This window comes from Hippoglossus stenolepis, chromosome 14 (assembly GCF_022539355.2).
Source record: "Hippoglossus stenolepis isolate QCI-W04-F060 chromosome 14, HSTE1.2, whole genome shotgun sequence".
Lineage (NCBI taxonomy): Eukaryota > Metazoa > Chordata > Actinopteri > Pleuronectiformes > Pleuronectidae > Hippoglossus > Hippoglossus stenolepis.
Genome location: NC_061496.1, coordinates 9,358,403 through 9,380,210, shown reverse-complemented (window position 1 = coordinate 9,380,210; position 21,808 = coordinate 9,358,403). Strand labels below are relative to the sequence as shown.

The 21,808-nt window shown below is 41.2% G+C and overlaps 1 protein-coding gene and 1 pseudogene across 2 annotated transcripts; both read right to left on the bottom strand.

Annotated features, from left to right (window-relative positions):
* Positions 1 to 615: 615 nt before the first annotated feature.
* LOC118121467 (N-acetyllactosaminide beta-1,3-N-acetylglucosaminyltransferase 3-like) lies at positions 616 to 15,904 on the bottom strand. 2 transcript variants are annotated; one of them, XM_047343163.1, is made up of 2 exons: positions 15,782 to 15,904; positions 616 to 2,589 (listed from the first exon to the last, which is right to left on the bottom strand). In XM_047343163.1, the coding sequence occupies exons 1-2, from the start codon at positions 15,820 to 15,822 to the stop codon at positions 1,440 to 1,442; spliced, it is 1,191 nt and encodes a 396-aa protein (XP_047199119.1). In that variant the 5' UTR covers positions 15,823 to 15,904; the 3' UTR covers positions 616 to 1,439. The 2 variants fall into 2 exon arrangements, with proteins under 2 accessions (XP_047199119.1, XP_047199120.1); XM_047343164.1 differs by lacking the exon at positions 15,782 to 15,904 and adding an exon at positions 3,439 to 3,634 and having other exon boundaries at positions 617 to 2,589.
* Positions 10,983 to 13,991, bottom strand: LOC124854785 (annotated as a pseudogene).
* Positions 15,905 to 21,808: the final 5,904 nt, after the last annotated feature.

Genomic DNA, 21,808 nt, shown 5'->3' with positions numbered 1-21,808 from the left:
ATGACACAAAAAAACTACAATCAACACCCCTGTATAATAGTAGCCACGCATGGCAGCTTTATTTCTGAACCCTGAGTTATTTTACTCTTCTAAGAAGTTATTTTAACCTGTATTTACAACAATATTTAACATTTGTTTCGACATAATTTGGTCGAGGCACAGTGGTACGAGTATAAATGTAGGTGTAGAAGGTGCTTTTTACATCTGTGGAAGGGTTGTGTTAACATCTCCCAAGAATAACAATTGCCTTCTTTGATATCGATATATTTTATGTATTACATGAAATAAGGAGAAACATAGTAGGTCATCTGTAAGCACAAAATATATCCTTTTTTTAGATGTTTAAAAATAAAATTGATTTCGACATTTCTATAGAATAGACTGTTTAAAGAACAAAAAAGACTTGTTTTCAACCCTGATAATGTAAAACCATACCCTAATTATTCTGTACATATGAGTCCTGACTGAAGATGCACTGCCCCTCCTTATTACTGTAACCTGATTGTTGTCTTGTCAATGACAGTGCAAAAATGCTGTCAGTCCTGAAAAACAACTTGTCTTCTGAACATATTGTTCAAACATAAATACACAGGATATGCTAAAAATAAAGGAAACTGTACATATATGAGCTAAAGCTAAATATAAAATAACATTTTTCTTTCTTTTAAACCTGAGAAATTATTTGACAATATTTTGTAAGACTTTGGCCACAACATTATACCTTATACAGTACTGCCAACTTCTGGTTGTTAATGTTTTTTTGAACAATTTGCAACCAACAAGTCAGAATTGTGGACCAACACCAAGCTCCAGTCAAAACATAAACCCACAGCCACACTAACCAACGAAACACACAAAACACACACAAGCAATCATCCACTGATAAAATGTTACAATCTGTGATCTTCAACAAATTCTGTGTCAGAAACCACTTTCCCTCTTCATAGTTGTGATTATACTGCGTCTACAGAACAAATAAAACAATAACATTATTAAAAGGGCACATGTGTCAAACATGTGCCATATATCAATGAGTTTCTTCAATAAATCACAAAACTTGACAGGCTGCCACATTGAGGTCAAGTTTGTAAAATAATCTTTAAATTGGCAAATAGAGGGCATAACAAATATTTTCTGTTTGGAGTTACAATACAGTTTCTTCTGGAGAGCAGGTGCCAGATGCAAAGGGTTAAATTATGAATCACAAAGGCAACGTTGTTTCAGCGTTACACTATATTTTGGACAATAATTCTCATGTATCATGCAAATATAACTTTATGTTGCAAACATAAGGACTCTGTGTCACTGTCAGGGTATGGATCTGTTTTTTGTTGTTGTCTGGTTTAGGTTAAACCTCTACCAGTGATATTAGAGACTGTGTCATAGACCTGCCGTCAATTGATCACAGGGTATTGACACCACCAGTGAGCTTAATGCTACTAAAATGATTTCTTTGCCAATTCACATTTTAGATTGGGGTCATTTATTCTTTGCCACATAAGATAGATGCCTGCTGGAAGGAATCTGTGCACCAGTAAAATCTCTTTATAATAGCAGGGATCAAATTCATCTAGTTTATGCGAGGGAATGTACATGCCTGCTGTCCTTACACCCATATGGTGAACTGGACCTAATCCAGCTTTGGCCATACACATCCCCATGTAAACATCATCAATAGGAATAAAAGGGATGGACTTGGACATGTTGTATATGACCATAGCTGAATAGCCAGACAGGAGGAAGCCTCCACCACCACAATAAGGGGGATAAGACTCTGACTCCTGCACTTGTACTGGGACATAGTACTTGCTCCCTGGTGATCTAATGGGCCCCACGTTCTGGATCAAATGTCCGGTAAAGAGGTGCTTGCTTCCATCATTGTCCCTGAGGCCTTGGAGATACTCAACCATGTTGTCTGTGTTGGCAAAAACGTCATCATCACCATTTAGCAAGAAGCGAGCTTTCGGACAGTTTCTTTCCATCCACTCTAGGAAGAGTACCTGCTTTAAGGTGAGGTTGTAGAACGTGTCTCTAAAGTCCCATTGAAGAATGTCATTGTACTCATTTTGTTCCAGCTCAAGAAGTCTGTTCTGTCTCCCTCTTTCAAAACCAGAACCCGTCTCTCCTGAGATGAAGATCCTCCGGATCTGCACACCGTTGTGCAGCCTCTCTTTAGCCCAGGTTTTGCGCAGTACCTCTCTGCGTTCAAAGTTATCAGGGATGCTTTTAATGACCAGGAGAAGGAAGACGTCTGCAGATTCATCAGCTCCTCCACATTTGTCAGGAACGTCCAGTATCATGGGAAAATGTCGACAGTGTTTATGGTAGAGAAAGTCTTTTATATTACCAGGAAGAGAGCCGAAGCCTTCGACATTTCCAGCAGATGCGTTTTGTTGGCATTTCGGGAAGGAGTATACGTAGGAGTTGTTCGTTGTGGATCTTCTTATTTCACTGCTCCCCTCTCTCACATTTTTGGGGATACAAATGACTCTTTTGGCAGTAAAATCTTTACTGAGATAGAGGACCAACAGACCAAGAGAAAACCCCAGCAACAATGTTTTGGTGCGGACTTTTCCCATCTTTAAATCTCTGCAGAGAAAAAACAGATTTCTTATCAACACATTTTTTCATTCTCGAAATAAATGTCTGACACAGTTAAAGAATGGACAAAAAGTCTGTAATAAAAAATACACATATTTTAATTTACTGTGTTCCATATACATAGTTAATTTACAGTTGACTACAATGTTAACCAGCTGGTCACTGAGGTTGTCGGCCTGGTTCTGAGCAGGAGGGGCTCATTAGTTGTCATGTGTGAATTAAGTTGCACAGGTGATGTCAGACATTAAGTCAGTAAAACAAACTAAAATACGAACTTAGTGAAAAAAGAACCGCCCAACATAACTGTTGCTCAGTGTGAAGAACTCATGCAGTAAACCCACAACTGACAGTTTGAAAAAATCGACCACAGCCAAGTCAGTCAGCCAGTAAGCTGGGAGCAGCTCAAGTGTATTTATGTTATGATACTACTGTAGAAAACTACATGTTATGCTGTCAGAAGCCTTAATATCACAAGTGGTGAATGATTATGTATATTACACACACACACACCTTTAACATTATACATTCATTGCCAAACCTAACCTACCCCTACTTTAAGAAACTTCTTCAAACAGACCTTTGAAAAAGTAAGGACTGGCCAAAATGTCTTCACTCTATAAGGTCTTTACTCAAAATGGTTCTGAAGTGTCACAAAGAAAAACACACATATAAATACAGGAGGTTACAAATTCCCCCTCAGCAAAAATAATTAACACAACAACTTGCAAATTATTCCTTCACTTAAAACTGACCAGAGTTCATCATATCTGCCTATATAACTCAAATGCAGACATTAGAAAAATAAAAAAAATATGAAATCAAAATAAGTAGGCTTACAGTCAGTTGGTGGATAAGCTGGCAGGCAGGCAAAAAGAAAATCTTAACACGGTAAAAACTGGAGAACCAACAGGAACAAAACCAGAGAGGAACAGAGCAGAGGACAACTGAACTGGTCTGAAAAGATGTGAAACCAGCTCTGAGAAAGCAGACAGAGGCACACAGACTTACAACATAGAGCTGATGATAACTATTTGGTTAAACCCTATAGGGTTGGGCAAAGATGAAGACAGAAAGTGAAGCAAAAAACCCCCACACACTTTAAATAACTTCAGAGCAAAACAGGAAAAACACCCAAGTCATGTTCACTAGGTGTTACATCTGCTCTTTGAGTGTGTGTGTCTCTCTCTGTCTCTGTCTCTCTCTCTCTCTCTCTTTGAACCGTTTTGTGGTACTTTCTCAGTGGGAAATAATATTTAGTAATACGTTGGAGCGACAAGTACAATATTTATGAAACGTTCTACTTCATAAATCTAACATTTATACACTGTAAAAACGACCATTTGAATTTGCTCCAAAGACTATGATTTTTCAAATAAAGTGAACAAAGAATATTTAATGGTTTTGTAAACTCTGCAAAGTCTTTGCTCCAATTAAAATATAGATTTTGAAGACAGTGGAGGCTGCGCAAGTTAAACGGGGTCTAAGGAACAGTTCACCAGGGGTTTTCACAAAGACTGGGGTCTCCTGATCATTTCTGCAGGGGTTTGTGTCCACATGCTAAGGCACCTCTTCTCTCTTCAAATGAAATGTGGCGCAGGACTCTGTTAGGATTTTAATAATATAATTAGACACTATAGCCCCGAAAAGGATCGATTTTACACGCACCATGTTTGTACCTTAACAGAAAGAATTTATGTTTTGTTATGTGTTAGGACTGTAATCCGTGGCATACAATACACTGTACTTAAACTTGTTCTCATACATAAACCTTTATATATATATTACAGTATTCCTTTAGCTTTATTCAACATCACACATACATGAATGCACTGTGCTCATTAAGACACTGTGACCTATGCCTTAGAAAGAAATCAAGAAGCTGCCCCAGCTTCTGAAGGCCAGATAGGAAAGGCGTTGTCTTGTCTGATAAATACGCATGCTTACACACACAGAACATACAGACGATAAAATAGAAACACAATGTTTCACACTCCAAAAAAACAAAAACACTGTGTCTGCAAAACTACTGAAGACTCACAAAGCTTCAGCCGGATAAAGGCTTTTTCTTAATACACAAAACTTAACACTGTCAGAATGTGAAGATTTGCCCAGCTACTATCAAAGGAGTGACGAACCTGGGAGCGGCTCCTCATCATTGGTGGATTCCAGTTCCAAGATGCTGGGACCACGCCTTCAACCTACTATTATAAATATTGCACCTGTCATCCGTTCGGGGCGACTCTTGACTACCCCGAGCTACGGACTAAAAGCCGAGGCTGTGCCTTGAGTGCCCATAGCTATGCTGTACCTTTTCATTGCTTCTAAATAAATACTTTTTGAACTAAGACCGACCCTTCTCATACCTAAGGATAAAAGAACACGACAACTCAAACTGGAGGCTTCAACCGAAACACTGCTCATTCATTTTGAATAAGGTGACGTCATGTTTTGCTGAACTGCAATGTGGCTCTGTTGAATCACGTTGCTTCTACGGTAGAAGTAGAACAGAGCTCGACTTTTCATGTGACAACAGAGGCAGCTGCCAATCAAATCATTTTTAATTAAATACTGAATTGCATATGCGAGCCAATCAAAACCTATTAATGCAAGAGAGAAAGCCGAGGTAATTGGCTAACATGGAGTGTTATTGTTCATCTGGATATTTCCTGTGTACTTCCCTCTAGAATCGCATTGATAGCTAGCATGGCACGTTAGCTTGAAAGCCAGCTATCCCGAGCATGAAACCGTGATAATTGCCATTATGACAGGTCAGGAGCAAAAGACTGGAGAATGTGAGATGGGATGGGGTCAAGGGGGCAGGTGGTCGGGCGGGCGGAGGTTACCAAGGTAAGAACTTGATTGGGAGACAGGGGGGTGAAAGAGGAAAGAGAAGGGGATGAAGATGAAGTTGATGGAAATGTAGTTACAGAAGGTGGATTTGAAAATGAGGAGCGTATGTCATCTATCTTTTTTGTAAAGTAGTTGACAAAGTGGCTTGGTAGAAGGGAGGACGGAGGGGGGAACTATGCTATGTTTGCACATGGGCTCATTCTGACTTTATGAGTTTTTACAAGTGGGCTGGCAACATTTGGAGAAAGTCAAGAGCCTTTCACGCAGATATTTGTGTTTTCAAATACAGCCCCTCCGGAGATTGTCAGGAGATTATCTGGAGTTCAGTGCATGTCTGAAAGCAGCATCAGATATTTGACACTTAGGCCTGTCACGTTGTGGAGGTGAGGGGGCTGGGAGAGCAGGGGGGGAGAGCACCCTCACCTGCACCACAGAGGATCAATCAGCGCAGGTGAGAGCTGTTAGCTGATTGGTCCTCGTGCTTAAAAGGCAGTGTCTGCGCTGCCTCAGGGAGGAACTCAGAGACGCAGACTCTGGAGAGACTCCCAGACACTGAGTGAAGGACTGAGCTGGAAAGCTAGTCTGATTTAAGTTGTAGTTTATTTAGGTTTGTTCCGGTGTGTTTGATTTAATAAAGAATGTTAAAAAGTAACACTTCCGTCTCTGGCTGTGTGTGGGAGAGCCCCGTGGCAAGGTCTACTGCCACACTGGCGCCCAACGTGGGGCTCTATGCAGCCAGAGACGCGGACCGGCAGGCGGAGTGGGAACTTGTTCGGATGATGGAGGACCTGGTGGCCGCGTACCGGGAGGATGGAGCGGCGACCAGACGGGAGCTAGAAGCGCTCCTGAGGCAGGTGGAGAGGCAGGCGATGCTGGCGGAGCGTCAGCTGGCCCGGTCGGGACCTGCTCCTGCTCCAGCCTGCTTCACTGCGCCGAAGGACCTGCACGCCTGGTCCTGTCCCCACGCCCCCTGTTCCGGCACCGAGGTCGGCGGTGGAGCTGACGCCCCCTGTCCCTGCACCCCAGCTGGCGGTGCAGCCAGCGTCCCCTGCAGCCCCTGTTTCCTCGTCAGCGGTGAAGCCGACGCCCCCTGTCCCTGCACCCCGGCTGGCGGTGCAGCCAGCGTCCCCTGCAGCCCCTGTTCCTGCGTCGGCGGTGAGACCGACGCCTGCAGCCCCCGTTCCTGCGTCGGTGGAGAGTCCGACGCCTGCAGCCCCTGGTCCCCCGTCGGCGGAGAGGCCGACACCTGCAGCCCCTGTCCCGTGTCCCCCGTCGGCGGTGAAGCCGACACCTGCAGCCCCTGTCCCGTGTCCCCCGTCGGCGGTGAAGCCGACACCTGCAGCCCCTGTCCCGTGTCCCAGGTCGGCGGAGAGGCCGACACCTGCAGGCCCGGTACCTTTTGCCAGGGCGCCCGGGCGGCGTCGCCCACCTGACCGGCCTCCGGAGAGCCTCGGTGGGTGGGCTGGCTTCCTCTCCTGGTCCGTGGGGAGGGAGGAGGGGGGGAGTAGGTCAGGCCGGATAAAACACGTTTTATGATGCTTATCTTTGTTTACTTTCCTGGGTTAAGAAGATCAGCGGGAAACCGGAGTGTTTCCTGTTTTGCTTGTGGGGGAGACTGAAACCTAGTTAACTCTGGACACCGAGACTGTGGTGCACAAAAAGGTCTTAAAATGACAATCTTATCACTAAACGCCACTAAGAATCCAACAAAAAATAGTAACCATGACAGGCCTATTGACACTGTACTGCAAGCTGCCATTCACGCCTTTGCCTTCAGCCTTCAGCCTTCACCTGCAAGATCCGTCATCACTTATCTACGAATGACAACGAACCCGTATAACCAGAGTTGGTAGCGTTGCATTTACACAGGAACGTTAGCTAGTGAGTCATTGCTAGCAAAATCATTTCACAATAACTCGTTACACTGCATTTCATGCATACCAACACTATAGTAAAACGTGCACGGACAATAATTGCCCAGAACTGTGTGTGCGACACATTTAATGACAGAAGTGCTAATAAACAGCTTTTCACCACTGTTGATATACAGAGGGGCCATGTTGGACAAACTTAAGATCATGTATTTAGTTATTAATCAATGGTGTCGGATCATTAATCTAGATCCTCCGGACTAGACAAAATGTTGACACGCTGCGGTGCTGTTTTTTCTCAAAGACAATCTCTGGACCTTTTGTATGACTCTGAAACAAAAGTTCAATAAAGTTCAATTGAATGGACGCGCCGGCATTGACCGTGAGCTAAGTAGCTAGCTGGAGCAGTCCCCTGATTGGACCGAGCTACCTGACGTCATGATGGACGCTCAGGTGGTGAGATGATAAAAGTCTCTGAAGTACAAGAGACGTCAGACAGTGACGTTCTCTGCTTACCTGTCTCACGCTGCGGCCTCAGCTCTCTGTGTCTCTGTCTCTGTCCGTCCGGCCGCCTTATTGCGCGGAGCGACCACCGTGACGTCACCCGCCGGTTCCCAAACGTCAGGAGAGGGAGGGGCTTGAAACGTGACGACACGACGCGCGGCCACCTTCAGCCTGACAGCCCCGCCCTCCTGACTGCTCCATCAAGTAGCTACGTACAGCAGGGCCGGCCCTGGCAATGTTGGAGCCCTAGGCGAGATTTCATTTTTTATTAATTAATGAAATGATTTATTACCATTTCCTTGTCTCTTGTGCTCTTTCATGGAACTCAGTGTGTCACTTTACAGGATCATTTCATTCCCCCACCCTTAGCTGCGTTCAGGTTCTGCATGGAACGAATCCAAGGTGTGTCTCAGACAAAATAGCTTTCAGTTCCTGGACTATTCTTTAGAGCTGTTTTTATTGAAAACTAATATTCAGTTACTTGTGAGACTTGTTTCTCGTAAGAGGTGTCTGCTAATTCAAGCGATTATTCAGAAACACACCGAGCCACAGCAGCAGGATCCCAGCCAGTGTCTCACCCACAAGTGAAAGTGACTGCAGACTGAATGAACCTGCTGCCTGTGGCTCCTCACCCCCCCTCAGATTCCCGGTGCTTCGCTGCCGGTGCGAACAGCCCGATTGATTAACATGGGCGCGGAAAGGAGGCGCACAGCTTTTCGAGGCGCTTTGCGGTGCTTCTGCCTCCGTTGTGTCCCCGGGGTTAGAGGACGATGGTGTGACGTTACTGCATTGGTTAAAGTATGTATCATGTCATGATAAATCAGCCTCTTGTGGCGCCCTCTCGGCATTTTGCGCCCTAGGCAACCGCCTATGTCGCCTATGCCAGGAGCCGAACCCTGACGTACAGAGTCTATAAAGTCACGGTGCTACGAGAATAACATCAAAATATTACGAGAATTAAGTCGCGATATTACAATAAAAGTCATCATGTTACGAGAAATGAAGTTGTAACATTATGAGAACAAGATGTAATATTATGAAAAAAAAGTCATAATATTTCGAGAATAAAGTCCTAACATCAGTTTCAATAACTGGTTATTTCCAGAAATGTTTTTTTCTCTTTCCCCTTGATTCTTTAATATTACTTTTTTCACATGACGTTATAACTGTATTTTTGTTTGTGAATTTCTTCTCAGGTACGACTTTCTTCTCTTTAAATCACAACTGTTTTCTTGTAATATTACAGGATTATTCTCAAAATCGTTGGATTTATTTTGAATAGCCTTAATACTGTCAAAAAATGAGGAGTGGGGCAACATTTGTAATTTTTGTATTAAATTGAATGGCTAACAACATTATACACCAGTATTAATACATTTTACATTTAAACAGACAGTCCACCTGAACAACAACTTGCTGCTTTGATGCTCCTCTAAAATGTTCCTCTTTCAAAATGAACTTGTTGCCCTGCAGTTACACCCCTTGCCAGTAGGAGAGCTGCTCGTGCTGTTTCATTGATAGCTGATGGAAATTAGTTCCTCTAACTAAGTTTATGTTACACCACAGAACGCATGTATAGATTCATGTGCATTATTCTCTTTAATTAAACACACATTTTGCAAGGATTCACAATTTCCCTGTTCCCTGTTGAAAAAACAAACAAACATAAATATTCACAGTACATAAACACACCGCTACCATCACTGTCTGAATACAATGACATATTGGCAAACTTTTGACTATGACACAAAAAAACTACAATCAACACCCCTGTATAATAGTAGCCACGCATGGCAGCTTTATTCCTGAACCCTGAGTTATTTTACTCTTCTAAGAAGTTATTTTAACCTGTATTTACAACAATATTTAACATTTGTTTCGACATAATTTGGTCGAGGCACAGTGGTACGAGTATAAATGTAGGTGTAGAAGGTGCTTTTTACATCTGTGGAAGGGTTGTGTTAACATCTCCCAAGAATAACAATTGCCTTCTTTGATATCGATATATTTTATGTATTACATGAAATAAGGAGAAACATAGTAGGTCATCTGTAAGCACAAAATATATCCTTTTTTTAGATGTTTAAAAATAAAATTGATTTCGACATTTCTATAGAATAGACTGTTTAAAGAACAAAAAAGACTTGTTTTCAACCCTGATAATGTAAAACCATACCCTAATTATTCTGTACATATGAGTCCTGACTGAAGATGCACTGCCCCTCCTTATTACTGTAACCTGATTGTTGTCTTGTCAATGACAGTGCAAAAATGCTGTCAGTCCTGAAAAACAACTTGTCTTCTGAACATATTGTTCAAACATAAATACACAGGATATGCTAAAAAAATAAAGGAAACTGTACATATATGAGCTAAAGCTAAATATAAAATAACGTTTTTTTTTCTTTTAAACCTGAGAAATTATTTGACAATATTTTGTAAGACTTTGGCCACAACATTATACCTTATACAGTACTGCCAACTTCTGGTTGTTAATGTTTTTTTGAACAATTTGCAACCAACAAGTCAGAATTGTGGACCAACACCAAGCTCCAGTCAAAACATAAACCCACAGCCACACTAACCAACGAAACACACAAAACACACACACCCAGACGCAATCATCCACTGATAAAATGTTACAATCTGTGATCTTCAACAAATTCTGTGTCAGAAACCACTTTCCCTCTTCATAGTTGTGATTATACTGCGTCTACAGAACAAATAAAACAATAACAACATTATTAAAAAGGCACATGTATCAAACATGTGCCATATATCAATGAGTTTCTTCAATAAATCCCAAAACTTGACAGACTGCCACATTGAGGTCAAGTTTGTAAAATAATCTTTAAATTGGCAAATAGAGGGCATAACAAATATTTTCTGTTTGGAGTTACAATACAGTTTCTTCTGGAGAGCAGGTGCCTGATGCAAAGGGTTAAATTATGAATCGCAAAGGCAACGTTGTTTCAGCGTTACACTATATTTTGGACAATAATTCTCTCATGTATCATGCAAATATAACTTTATGTTGCAAACATAAGGACTCTGTGTCACTGTCAGGGTATGGATCTGTTTTTTGTTGTTGTCTGGTTTAGGTTAAACCTCTACCAGTGATATTAGAGACTGTGTCATAGACCTGCCGGCCAATTGATCACAGGGTATTGACACCACCAGTGAGCTTAATGCTACTAAAATGATTTCTTTGCCAATTCACATTTTAGATTGGGGTCATTTATTCTTTGCCACATAAGATAGATGCCTGCTGGAAGGAATCTGTGCACCAGTAAAATCTCTTTATAATAGCAGGGATCAAATTCATCTAGTTTATGCGAGGGAATGTACATGCCTGCTGTCCTTACACCCATATGGTGAACTGGACCTAATCCAGCTTTGGCCATACACATCCCCATGTAAACATCATCAATAGGAATAAAAGGGATGGACTTGGACATGTTGTATATGACCATAGCTGAATAGCCAGACAGGAGGAAGCCTCCACCACCACAATAAGGGGGATAAGACTCTGACTCCTGCACTTGTACTGGGACATAGTACTTGCTCCCTGGTGATCTAATGGGCCCCACGTTCTGGATCAAATGTCCGGTAAAGAGGTGCTTGCTTCCATCATTGTCCCTGAGGCCTTGGAGATACTCAACCATGTTGTCTGTGTTGGCAAAAACGTCATCATCACCATTTAGCAAGAAGCAGCTTTGGACAGTTTCTTTCCATCCACTCTAGGAAGAGTACCTGCTTTAAGGTGAGGTTGTAGAACGTGTCTCTAAAGTCCCATTGAAGAATGTCATTGTACTCATTTTGTTCCAGCTCAAGAAGTCTGTTCTGTCTCCCTCTTTCAAAACCAGAACCCGTCTCTCCTGAGATGAAGATCCTCCGGATCTGCACACCGTTGTGCAGCCTCTCTTTAGCCCAGGTTTTGCGCAGTACCTCTCTGCGTTCAAAGTTATCAGGGATGCTTTTAATGACCAGGAGAAGGAAGACGTCTGCAGATTCATCAGCTCCTCCACATTTGTCAGGAACGTCCAGTATCATGGGAAAATGTCGACAGTGTTTATGGTAGAGAAAGTCTTTTATATTACCAGGAAGAGAGCCGAAGCCTTCGACATTTCCAGCAGATGCGTTTTGTTGGCATTTCGGGAAGGAGTATACGTAGGAGTTGTTCGTTGTGGATCTTCTTATTTCACTGCTCCCTCTCTCACATTTTTGGGGATACAAATGACTCTTTGGCAGTAAAATCTTTACTGAGATAGAGGACCAACAGACCAAGAGAAAACCCCCCAGCAACAATGTTTTGGTGCGGACTTTTCCCATCTTTAAATCTCTGCAGAGAAAAACAGATTTCTTATCAACACATTTTTTCATTCTCGAAATAAATGTCTGACACAGTTAAAGAATGGACAAAAAGTCTGTAATAAAAAATACACATATTTTAATTTACTGTGTTCCATATACATAGTTAATTTACAGTTGACTACAATGTTAACCAGCTGGTCACTGAGGTTGTCGGCCTGGTTCTGAGCAGGAGGGGCTCATTAGTTGTCATGTGTGAATTAAGTTGCACAGGTGATGTCAGACATTAAGTCAGTAAAACAAACTAAAATACGAACTTAGTGAAAAAAGAACCGCCCAACATAACTGTTGCTCAGTGTGAAGAACTCATGCAGTAAACCCACAACTGACAGTTTGAAAAAATCGACCACAGCCAAGTCAGTCAGCCAGTAAGCTGGGGGCAGCTCAAGTGAATTTATGTTATGATACTACTGTAGAAAACTACATGTTATGCTGTCAGAAGCCTTAATATCACAAGTGGTGATTGATTATGTATATTACACACACACACACCTTTAACATTATACATTCATTGCCAAACCTAACCTACCCCTACTTTAAGAAACTTCTTCAAACAGACCTTTGAAAAAGTAAGGACTGGCCAAAATGTCTTCACTCTATAAGGTCTTTACTCAAAATGGTTCTGAAGTGTCACAAAGAAAAACACACATATAAATACAGGAGGTTACAAATTCCCCCTCAGCAAAAATAATTAACACAACAACTTGCAAATGATTCCTTCACTTAAAACTGACCAGAGTTCATCATATCTGCCTATATAACTCAAATGCAGACATTAGAAAAATAAAACAAATATGAAATCAAAATAAGTAGGCTTACAGTCAGTTGGTGGATAAGCTGGCAGGCAGGCAAAAAGAAAATCTTAACACGGTAAAAACTGGAGAACCAACAGGAACAAAACCAGAGAGGAACAGAGCAGAGGACAACTGAACTGGTCTGAAAAGATGTGAAACCAGCTCTGAGAAAGCAGACAGAGGCACACAGACTTACAACATAGAGCTGATGATATCTGTTTGGTTAAACCCTATAGGGTTGGGCAAAGATGAAGACAGAAAGTGAAGCAAAAAACCCCCCACACACTTTAAATAACAGAGCAAAACAGGAAAAACACCCAAGTCATGTTCACTAGGTGTTACATCTGCTCTTTGAGTGTGTGTGTCTCTCTCTGTCTCTGTCTCTCTCTCTCTCTCTTTGAACCGTTTTGTGGTACTTTCTCAGTGGGAAATAATATTTAGTAATACGTTGGAGCGACAAGTACAATATTTATGAAACGTTCTACTTCATAAATCTAACATTTATACACTGTAAAAACGACCATTTGAATTTGCTCCAAAGACTATGATTTTTCAAATAAAGTGAACAAAGAATATTTAATGGTTTTGTAAACTCTGCAAAGTCTTTGCTCCAATTAAAATATAGATTTTGAAGACAGTGGAGGCTGCGCAAGTTAAACGGGGTCTAAGGAACAGTTCACCAGGGGTTTTCACAAAGACTGGGGTCTCCTGATCATTTCTGCAGGGGTTTGTGTCCACATGCTAAGGCACCTCTTCTCTCTTCAAATGAAATGTGGCGCAGGACTCAAACTGGAGGCTTCAACCGAAACACTGCTCATTCATTTTGAATAAGGTGACGTCATGTTTTGCTGAACTGCAATGTGGCTCTGTTGCGTCACGTTGCTTCTACGGTAGAAGTAGAACAGAGCTCGACTTTTCATGTGACAACAGAGGCAGCTGCCAATCAAATCATTTTTAATTAAATACTGAATTGCATATGCGAGCCAATCAAAACCTGTTAATGCAAAAGAGAAAGCCGAGGTAATTGGCTAACATGGAGTGTTATTGTTCATCTGGATATTTCCTGTGTACTTCCCTCTAGAATCGCATTGATAGCTAGCATGGCACGTTAGCTTGAAAGCCAGCTATCCCGAGCATGAACCAAGCGTTGCGCATGCCCACAGTCAAGCATGAAGCGAGTGTTTGGGGTGAATATAGGATAGAGAGCGAGTCGTCCACTAACAAGAAGACCGGTGGTTCAATCCCAGGCTCTTCTGGTCTGCATGTTCTTGGGCAGGACACTAAACCCTTGATTGCCCCTGACGCCTGTGCTGTTGGTGTGTGAACGATGGATGATAGAAAAAGTGCTTTGATAATAGGACTTTACTCTCAAAATCCCAATTTCTTTGTATCCTGTCGAGTTGGCAATGACCAAATAACCCCACCTAGGGCGGACCTCTGTTTACTCTGGTGTCTTTAAATAAACTGAGCTGGATTGTTTGATGAGTGTTAAACTGATGTGAGTGATTTCTTCTGTGACCTTCTCTATATCTTCAATATCTACCTACTAATTCCACAAACGTCAGTCGACTCGTCTGTATGTGGAACAAAGTATCTCATCATTATAACTTAGCTTTTTATGACTTACTATCTCATAATTATAACTTAGCTTTTTATGACTTACTATCTCATAATTATGACTTAGCTTTTTATGACTTACTATCTCATAATTATGACTTAGCTTTTTATGACTTACTATCTCATAATTATGACTTAGCTTTTTATGACTTACTATCTCATAACTATGTCATATGTCCTAATTAAGACATTATTTTGAGAAAGTTTCTCATTATAATGACTTACAGGATCTTTATTTTTTCATCACAGTGGTGTAAAGGGGCTTCCATGGTCTGCTGCACCAGCCCTCACCTGAGTAATGCGGAGGATTTGTTGCTGTTGTGAACGCGTTTGTGCAGGGAACATCCCGCTGCGCTGTTCTTGTGTGAAAGGCAAACTGCGGAAACAGTCCGGACCCAATTCTCTGGACTTTAAGTCTTCTAAGTTAGGCCCACCACAGACTGATCAGACCCAAGCGTATGTTCTTACCACCTTGGGGCAGATAAACCAGGTAGGATGAACGCAACACTGTTTGTAGAAATCTCTGCAAACAAACAAACAATGACATCGTTTATTGTAGATTTGTTTGAGGGAGACTCCGGAGCATTACCACAGGCCAAGCAAACAGTGCTGTTTAGAACAGGCACTTACCCAAGTCAAACTATTTTACTGGTTTATAGAGAAATACAATAAATTGTTGTTGTTGACGACCTTGAGGATTCATCAGGATATTGTACATGAAGTCGTAAAGGTCTCCGTGCCATGCAGCATGTTGTCTGTGGTGGACCGGAGAAAGAAGTAACAAGAAGAATCAGGTGACAATTAGCTGCCTATATGTAACTCACTGACATGTGCCTGTTGCACACCGCTCTCTGACAGAGGGGAATCAAGTAAAGACATGTATAAATGAAATAGAAATAAAACAGATCTACTGACGCGCTGTTTTTATGATCCTCTACACGTCGTCTGTGTTAGTGAGTGAAATAAGCATCCGCGGTCAGGTGCGATCGCGACTCTGTTGTTGTTTTAAACCGATCATTCAAAATGTCCAGCGACACTGTGGCTCATCCGAAATATCTCCCGTTACTTTACAACGGAAAACTCACTTCCGCTCCTTCCACCTCAGCTCTCAGTTGTCAGGACGTGTCGGGTAGTTACTGGAGAAACCACGTTATGAAAGTAAAGTGTACTCACCGTAGAAAAGCTCTTAGTGCCAATTTTGCCCGTTGATACATAGATTAATGTTAAATTCAAGGTCTCGTGTCTCTGAGCTGCGGCGCGAGAGCGTTGCTGGGCGGTGCCTGTTTCTGCTGGGAGCTCCACCACATTGTCGGTTTGACTGTATGTCTGACTGTCTGTCTGACTGACTAACTGTCTGTCTGACTGACTGACTGTCTATCTGACTAACTCTGTCTGACTGTCTGTCTGACTGACTAACTGAGATCCTTCAAAAATGTTGTCTATTGTCAGGTGACCTGTTGCTGCTGTTGTAATGATGAGAACAAAGGAGGAAATTAAGTTATTTAGTATAAAGTGTTGTTATGTTAGGAGGAAGACTTTCACTCAATAGTCTGTTTATTTGAAACCAGTAGTCAAAGGTTGTCTTTATCCATGACCGCTCCACAACTGTAACCTCCTCCTATTATTGTAACCATGGAGACGAAGGTCCTATAATCTCAGGAAAGTACTTATTATTATGTCTGGTACACCTGCCTTTGTATCCGTGGGTACCTCCAGGGAACCTAATACATTAAGTTGGAGAACTTGTTCCTTTTCATTCCACAACTTTCAAGATCAACTGGTAAGATAATGCAGCTAAGGCAGCATAGCAGACTTTATTTATTAGTTTATAGGGAGGTGTTCTGGGGTGACTGAGGTCGGAAGAAAATTATTATATTTGAAACAAGTTTTGAAATCACTCTGTTGTGGACTTTTTTTTGCGAAAAAAGATTCTGTGAAATTTAAAAAAATGTGTACTTTCCAAGACTCTTCAACCACTTTGCCTTTTTTATTTCTTTAAAATCAATAGTTTGAAATGTGGGGAAAGACACTGATTTACTATCTTACAGTTAGAAAAGAAGATTGTTACCACTCTCATGTCTGCACAGTAGATATGAAGCTACAGAGGCCGAGCTGTAGAGATGCTGGAAGGTGGATTTTCTTACCTTTGGACAGAGTCAGGATCATTGTAATAAAGCTGAGATAACTAACTGCTGGCTTCAAGTTAATATTTACAGGAAAGACACAACAGTGGTATCAATCATTTACCAACATTCAAATACATAAAAAGACAATAAACCTTGGCCCTTCCTCTTGGTGACGGAGCTGAAAAGCAGCAGCAGTTTCATATAGATATTCAGTAAAAACTGTCAAGTTAAGTTGGCAATATATTTTCCGTGAATCTTTTCTTGAAAAGCTGTGACGCAGTTCTTTCTCCAAATGTTCAAGGCCTCTCTCGTCTCTCGGAGACAAAGACAGGAAATGTGGTCAAACTAGAAGAGGAAATGACAAGAAAAGCCAGATCCAGATAGGGCTGGGTTATCACTCAACATTCAAAACATAAACACACACCACTGCACACACTCTTTAATGTGGAGCTGCTGCTGTTCAAAATATAGGAGATTTAAAACCATGGGTTTTCTTTTAAATGGATTTAATCATCTGTATTTTCTCACCAGAAAACTGCTCCTCCAGGTTGTCACCTGTGATACATGATGTTCCACATAAGAAATGGGAAATGGTTTACCATGATATTTATGTTGCACTTTTGTAGTCTTGATGACCACTCAAAGCACTTTACAGTACAGTTTTAGACCCATTCGACCACAGCCAACCTTCTGGTTAGAGAACAACTCGCTCTACCCCCCCCAGCCACAGCCACTCCTGTGAATAATGAATTAAATGTGTGTGCAGAGTGTATTTTGACTGGAACTCGATACAAACTAAACCAAACTATCAAACTACATTTAGTTGAGGAGCTGAATCATACTTTTGGGAGTTTTGTGGGGCTGTGTTGAGTTGCCATATTAATAAAGTGGTGGTAATATATACCCAGTGATGCAGATTGTTTGCATTAAAAATAAGGAATATATCTATTCTTCTCTCCGACTCAAATATTTATGGTTTGAAATAAATTACCATTATTAAGAAAATCTTATTTTGTCGAATGTGTTAAAGTTGCTCAGCAGGTTTCAATCATGTTGATTACGATTTATTTGGCTTGAAGAAAACAAACAGTTGTTGACCTGACTGAGGGATTCTTCTGCGTGCCCTGTTTGCACATCCTACTAGCAACCATAGCCGTGCGGATATAACTCAATCACTGTGGCGTCTGAATTTCGGTGAAAAAAGTCCCAATAAACATAGAAAATTGCCTGATATTCATATTAATTGTGTCAACGTTCGATTCAAACTCAAACACACTCCTAATTATAAGCAACATTTGAAAGGGATTTTCCAAACACGTAAACAAGTGAAATAATAAATTTGACCGTTTAAGTCTCTGCATTCAAACTCAAACACACTTATACATAAGTCAAATCTAGTTCATGTAAACACATTTAAACAAACCTGAGGACACAGACTTATTTCCTGGGGCTCTTTATTTGTATTTTCTTGTGTTTTTTTAGCAAAGCTTCACTCTACTTCTTCAAAGCTTTTATTAATTTGTTCAAACATTTGCATCATTTGTACGTCTTACTCTCTGTGTGTGAAAGGAGTGCGTTGTGTGTAAATGCACAAAGACAGATGCTGAGTGTTCCATGTTTCTGACTCGGCAGGGAGTGACCATCTTGACGTCAGCGTATAGTGACATCACACGTGTGTACTCTGTCTCACAGTGGACATTTTACTGTTGGTAGGCGGCTGGGAAACTGAAGCAGAGGAACAAAAATGACAGATATTATTTGTTGGCATCAACATTTGATTATGAGTCACTGTTACAGTAAAACATATATAGTGGCTGTTCAAACACACGTCTGTACGTCTGTTATTTTAGTAGTGTTGACCTGGTTTGTGTGACAGGACACGGATGTATTTTTCTTTATCAGTAATGTGTCCTGCTGTCAAAAAGAAAGACAGAAAGAACAAAGGACTGTTGAGGAAACAAACTCAAACATACTATTGAGAGAGAGGATTCAAGTGAATGTTGAATCACATCAACTCGAGGCAGGATCAGTGCGAGAGACAGCAGGAGTTTCTTGAGAATTATTTTGTCATGGAAAAACATAGCTGAACTCTGGACTCTCAGACAGCAGGTCGACCACACACCTGTGCCGGGACGTCCACATACAGATGATGCCTAAGAAGCAGCAGGATGTCGTAAAGTTGAGATGAGTCAGCGATTGCGAGGCTGTCATAGTGAACTGGGCGTCTGAATTTCAGTGAAAAAAGGCCCAATAAACATAATCGTTTAAATTTCTTTCAGGTTTCTAAAGCCCCGTAAAACGTACTTTTAAGTCTTATACATTTCTCTGTGACTTTAGATATAGCATAACACTAAGGCTAAGATTACAATTGATTGAAAGTGCAGACAGACTAACATTTGACATCAGACTCAGATTCAAATGTGTCAAATGAATCCTGCCAACTTTAAATCAGAGCGACGACTTCAGTCGGAAACAATTACAGGCCACTATTCCAGCTTTTGTGTCCATGTAGAAACCAATCACCTGCAGTAAGAAGCTGATGGAGAATATGTCTTCAGGGCCTTTAAATCCAAAAATTAAATCAAATGAAATTATGATGTGCACTTTTAAAACTCTTTTTCTTCCAAATACAACATACAGCTGTATTTGCATTTCTCTCCTTCTTACAGGAACTATTGGCATGAATCTAACAACTGATAAGATATGAGCTGCATTGTACTACCCTCTGTGACCTGTGTGCTTGTGCCTCTAAATTTAAGTGTTTCCTCGAATCAAAATATCAAAAATAGAGTTTTAAAAAAGTCCTCTTCTCTGTTTAAAATGTGCTCCGTGTTTGCCACAAACATACACATGTATATATATATCTCAAGTGTACACATGTGCAGCTGAATGAATGGTGTCTCCTCTCTGGAGGTGAAAGAGCGCGTCGGTCTTTGAGTGTTTGAGTGTTTACTGACTTCTCTTACCTTGAGATTAAAACTCTTTGAGGGAGAAACTCTACACAGTGAGAGGCCTGGATGGCTGCTACGACCGAATTAATGAGCAAATTATAAGCAACATTTGAAAGGGATTTTCCAAACACGTAAACAAGTGAAATAATAAATTTGACCGTTTAAGTCTCTGCATTCAAACTCAAACACACTTCACATGATACATAAGTCAAATCTAGTTCATGTAAACACATTTAAACAAACCTGAGGACACAGACTTATTTCCTGGGGCTCTTTATTTGTATTTTCTTGTGTTTTTTTAGCAAAGCTTCACTCTGCTTCTTCAAAGCTTTTATTAATTTGCTCAAACATTTGCATCATTTGTACGTCTTACTCTCTGTGTGTGAAAGGAGTGCGTTGTGTGTAAATGCACAAAGACAGATGCTGAGTGTTCCATGTTTCTGACTCGGCAGGGAGTGACCATCTTGACGTCAGCGTATAGTGACATCACACGTGTGTACTCTGTCTCACAGTGGACATTTTACTGTTGGTAGGCGGCTGGGAAACTGAAGCAGAGGAACAAAAATGACAGATATTATTTGTTGGAATCAACATTTGATTATGAGTCACTGTTACAGTAAAACATATATAGTGGCTGTTCAAACACACGTCTGTACGTCTGTTATTTTAGTAGTGTTGACCTGGTTTGTGTGACAGGACACGGATGTATTTTTCTTCATCAGTAATGTTTCCTGCTGTCAAGAAAAAAGACAGAAAGAACAAAGGACTGTTGTTTGAATCAGGAAGCAGACTCTTACTATTGAGAGAGAGGATTCAAGTGAATGTGGAATCACATCAACTCGAGGCAGGATCAGTGCGAGAGACAGCAGGAGTTTCTTGAGAATTATTTTGTCCTGGAAAAACAAAGCTGAACTCTGGACTCTCAGACAGCAGGTCGACCACACACCTGTGCCGGGACGTCCACATACAGATGATGCCTAAGAAGCGTCTGAATTTCAGTGAAAAAAGGCCCAATAAATATAGATAATTACCTAATATTGACATTAATTGTGTCAGCGTTGGAAAATTATAAATCTGCTTATTTTCATGACAAACATTTAAATTTCTCTAAGGTTTCTGAAGCCTTGTATAACTTACTCTTAAGTCTTATACATTTCTCGGCCATATATACCCAGTTTTTATTAATCACACCTAAACACAAACCTTAACATATCATGGAATCTGACACTTATCATGAACAGAAATGTCCTTGACCATACCATCGGGCTGAAGGACGACCACACCCCCCAGTGACGTTACATTTGTCAGAAGTGCTTGAAGTTGGCTGCCATTGTGCTTGTTTGCAGAAGGAGTGTGTAACTTCTTCACTCCAATATACAAAACCCTGCGTCGAAACAGAGAGAGAGCAAGGAGGAGCTGTTTCACAACAGAAGTGGGAGAAAGGATTTGATCAATCTTGAAGGTTGAGTTGGGGATTCTTATACTTCTTCCTACAGTTCAGATACATGCAGATCAGACTAAGGTTGATTGGAGACTCTAAATTGACTGTAGCTGTATATGTGAGTGTGAATGGTTGTTTCTCTCTGTATGTTGGCCCTGTTTTGTGATAGCAACCTGTCCAGGGTGTCCCCTGCCTCTAACCCAATGTAAACTGGGATTGGCTCCAGCCCCTCCCACAACCCTTAATTTTGAAGTTGCCCATTCATCCAGAAGATCATTTTTTGAGGTCAGACACTGATGTTGGACGAGAGGGCCTGGCTCATAATCTTCTTTCTAGTTCTTCCCAAGGTTGTTTGACGGGGTTGAGGTCAGGGCTCTGTGCGGCCCAGTCAAGAACTTCCAGACCAAACTCACCCAACCATGTCTTTATGGACCTCGCTTTGTGCACTGGGGCAGAGCCATGCTGAAACAGAAAAGGGCCTTTGTTAACACAAAAAGCTGGAAGTATAGAACTTTCCAAAACGTCTTGGTAAGGTGAAGCATTAAGATTTACCTTCACTGAAACTAATGGGCCTAATCCAAACAATGGCAATGGGACTGAATGAAACACCTGAATTCAATGATTAAGAGGTGTGTCCCAATACTTTTGTCCATAGAGTGTATCTCATAGTATCTTTGTGGTT

What these genes read in the sequence shown, in the direction of transcription:
- LOC118121467 (XM_047343163.1), bottom strand. Translation starts at nt 15,822, where the DNA reads ATGTATCAACGGGCAAAATTGGCACTAAGAGCTTTTCTACG. An exon ending in GCACTAAGAGCTTTTCTACG is followed by an intron (nt 2,590 to 15,781) that starts GTGAGTACACTT and finishes TTTTCTCTGCAG; the next exon opens with AGATTTAAAGATGGGAAAAG.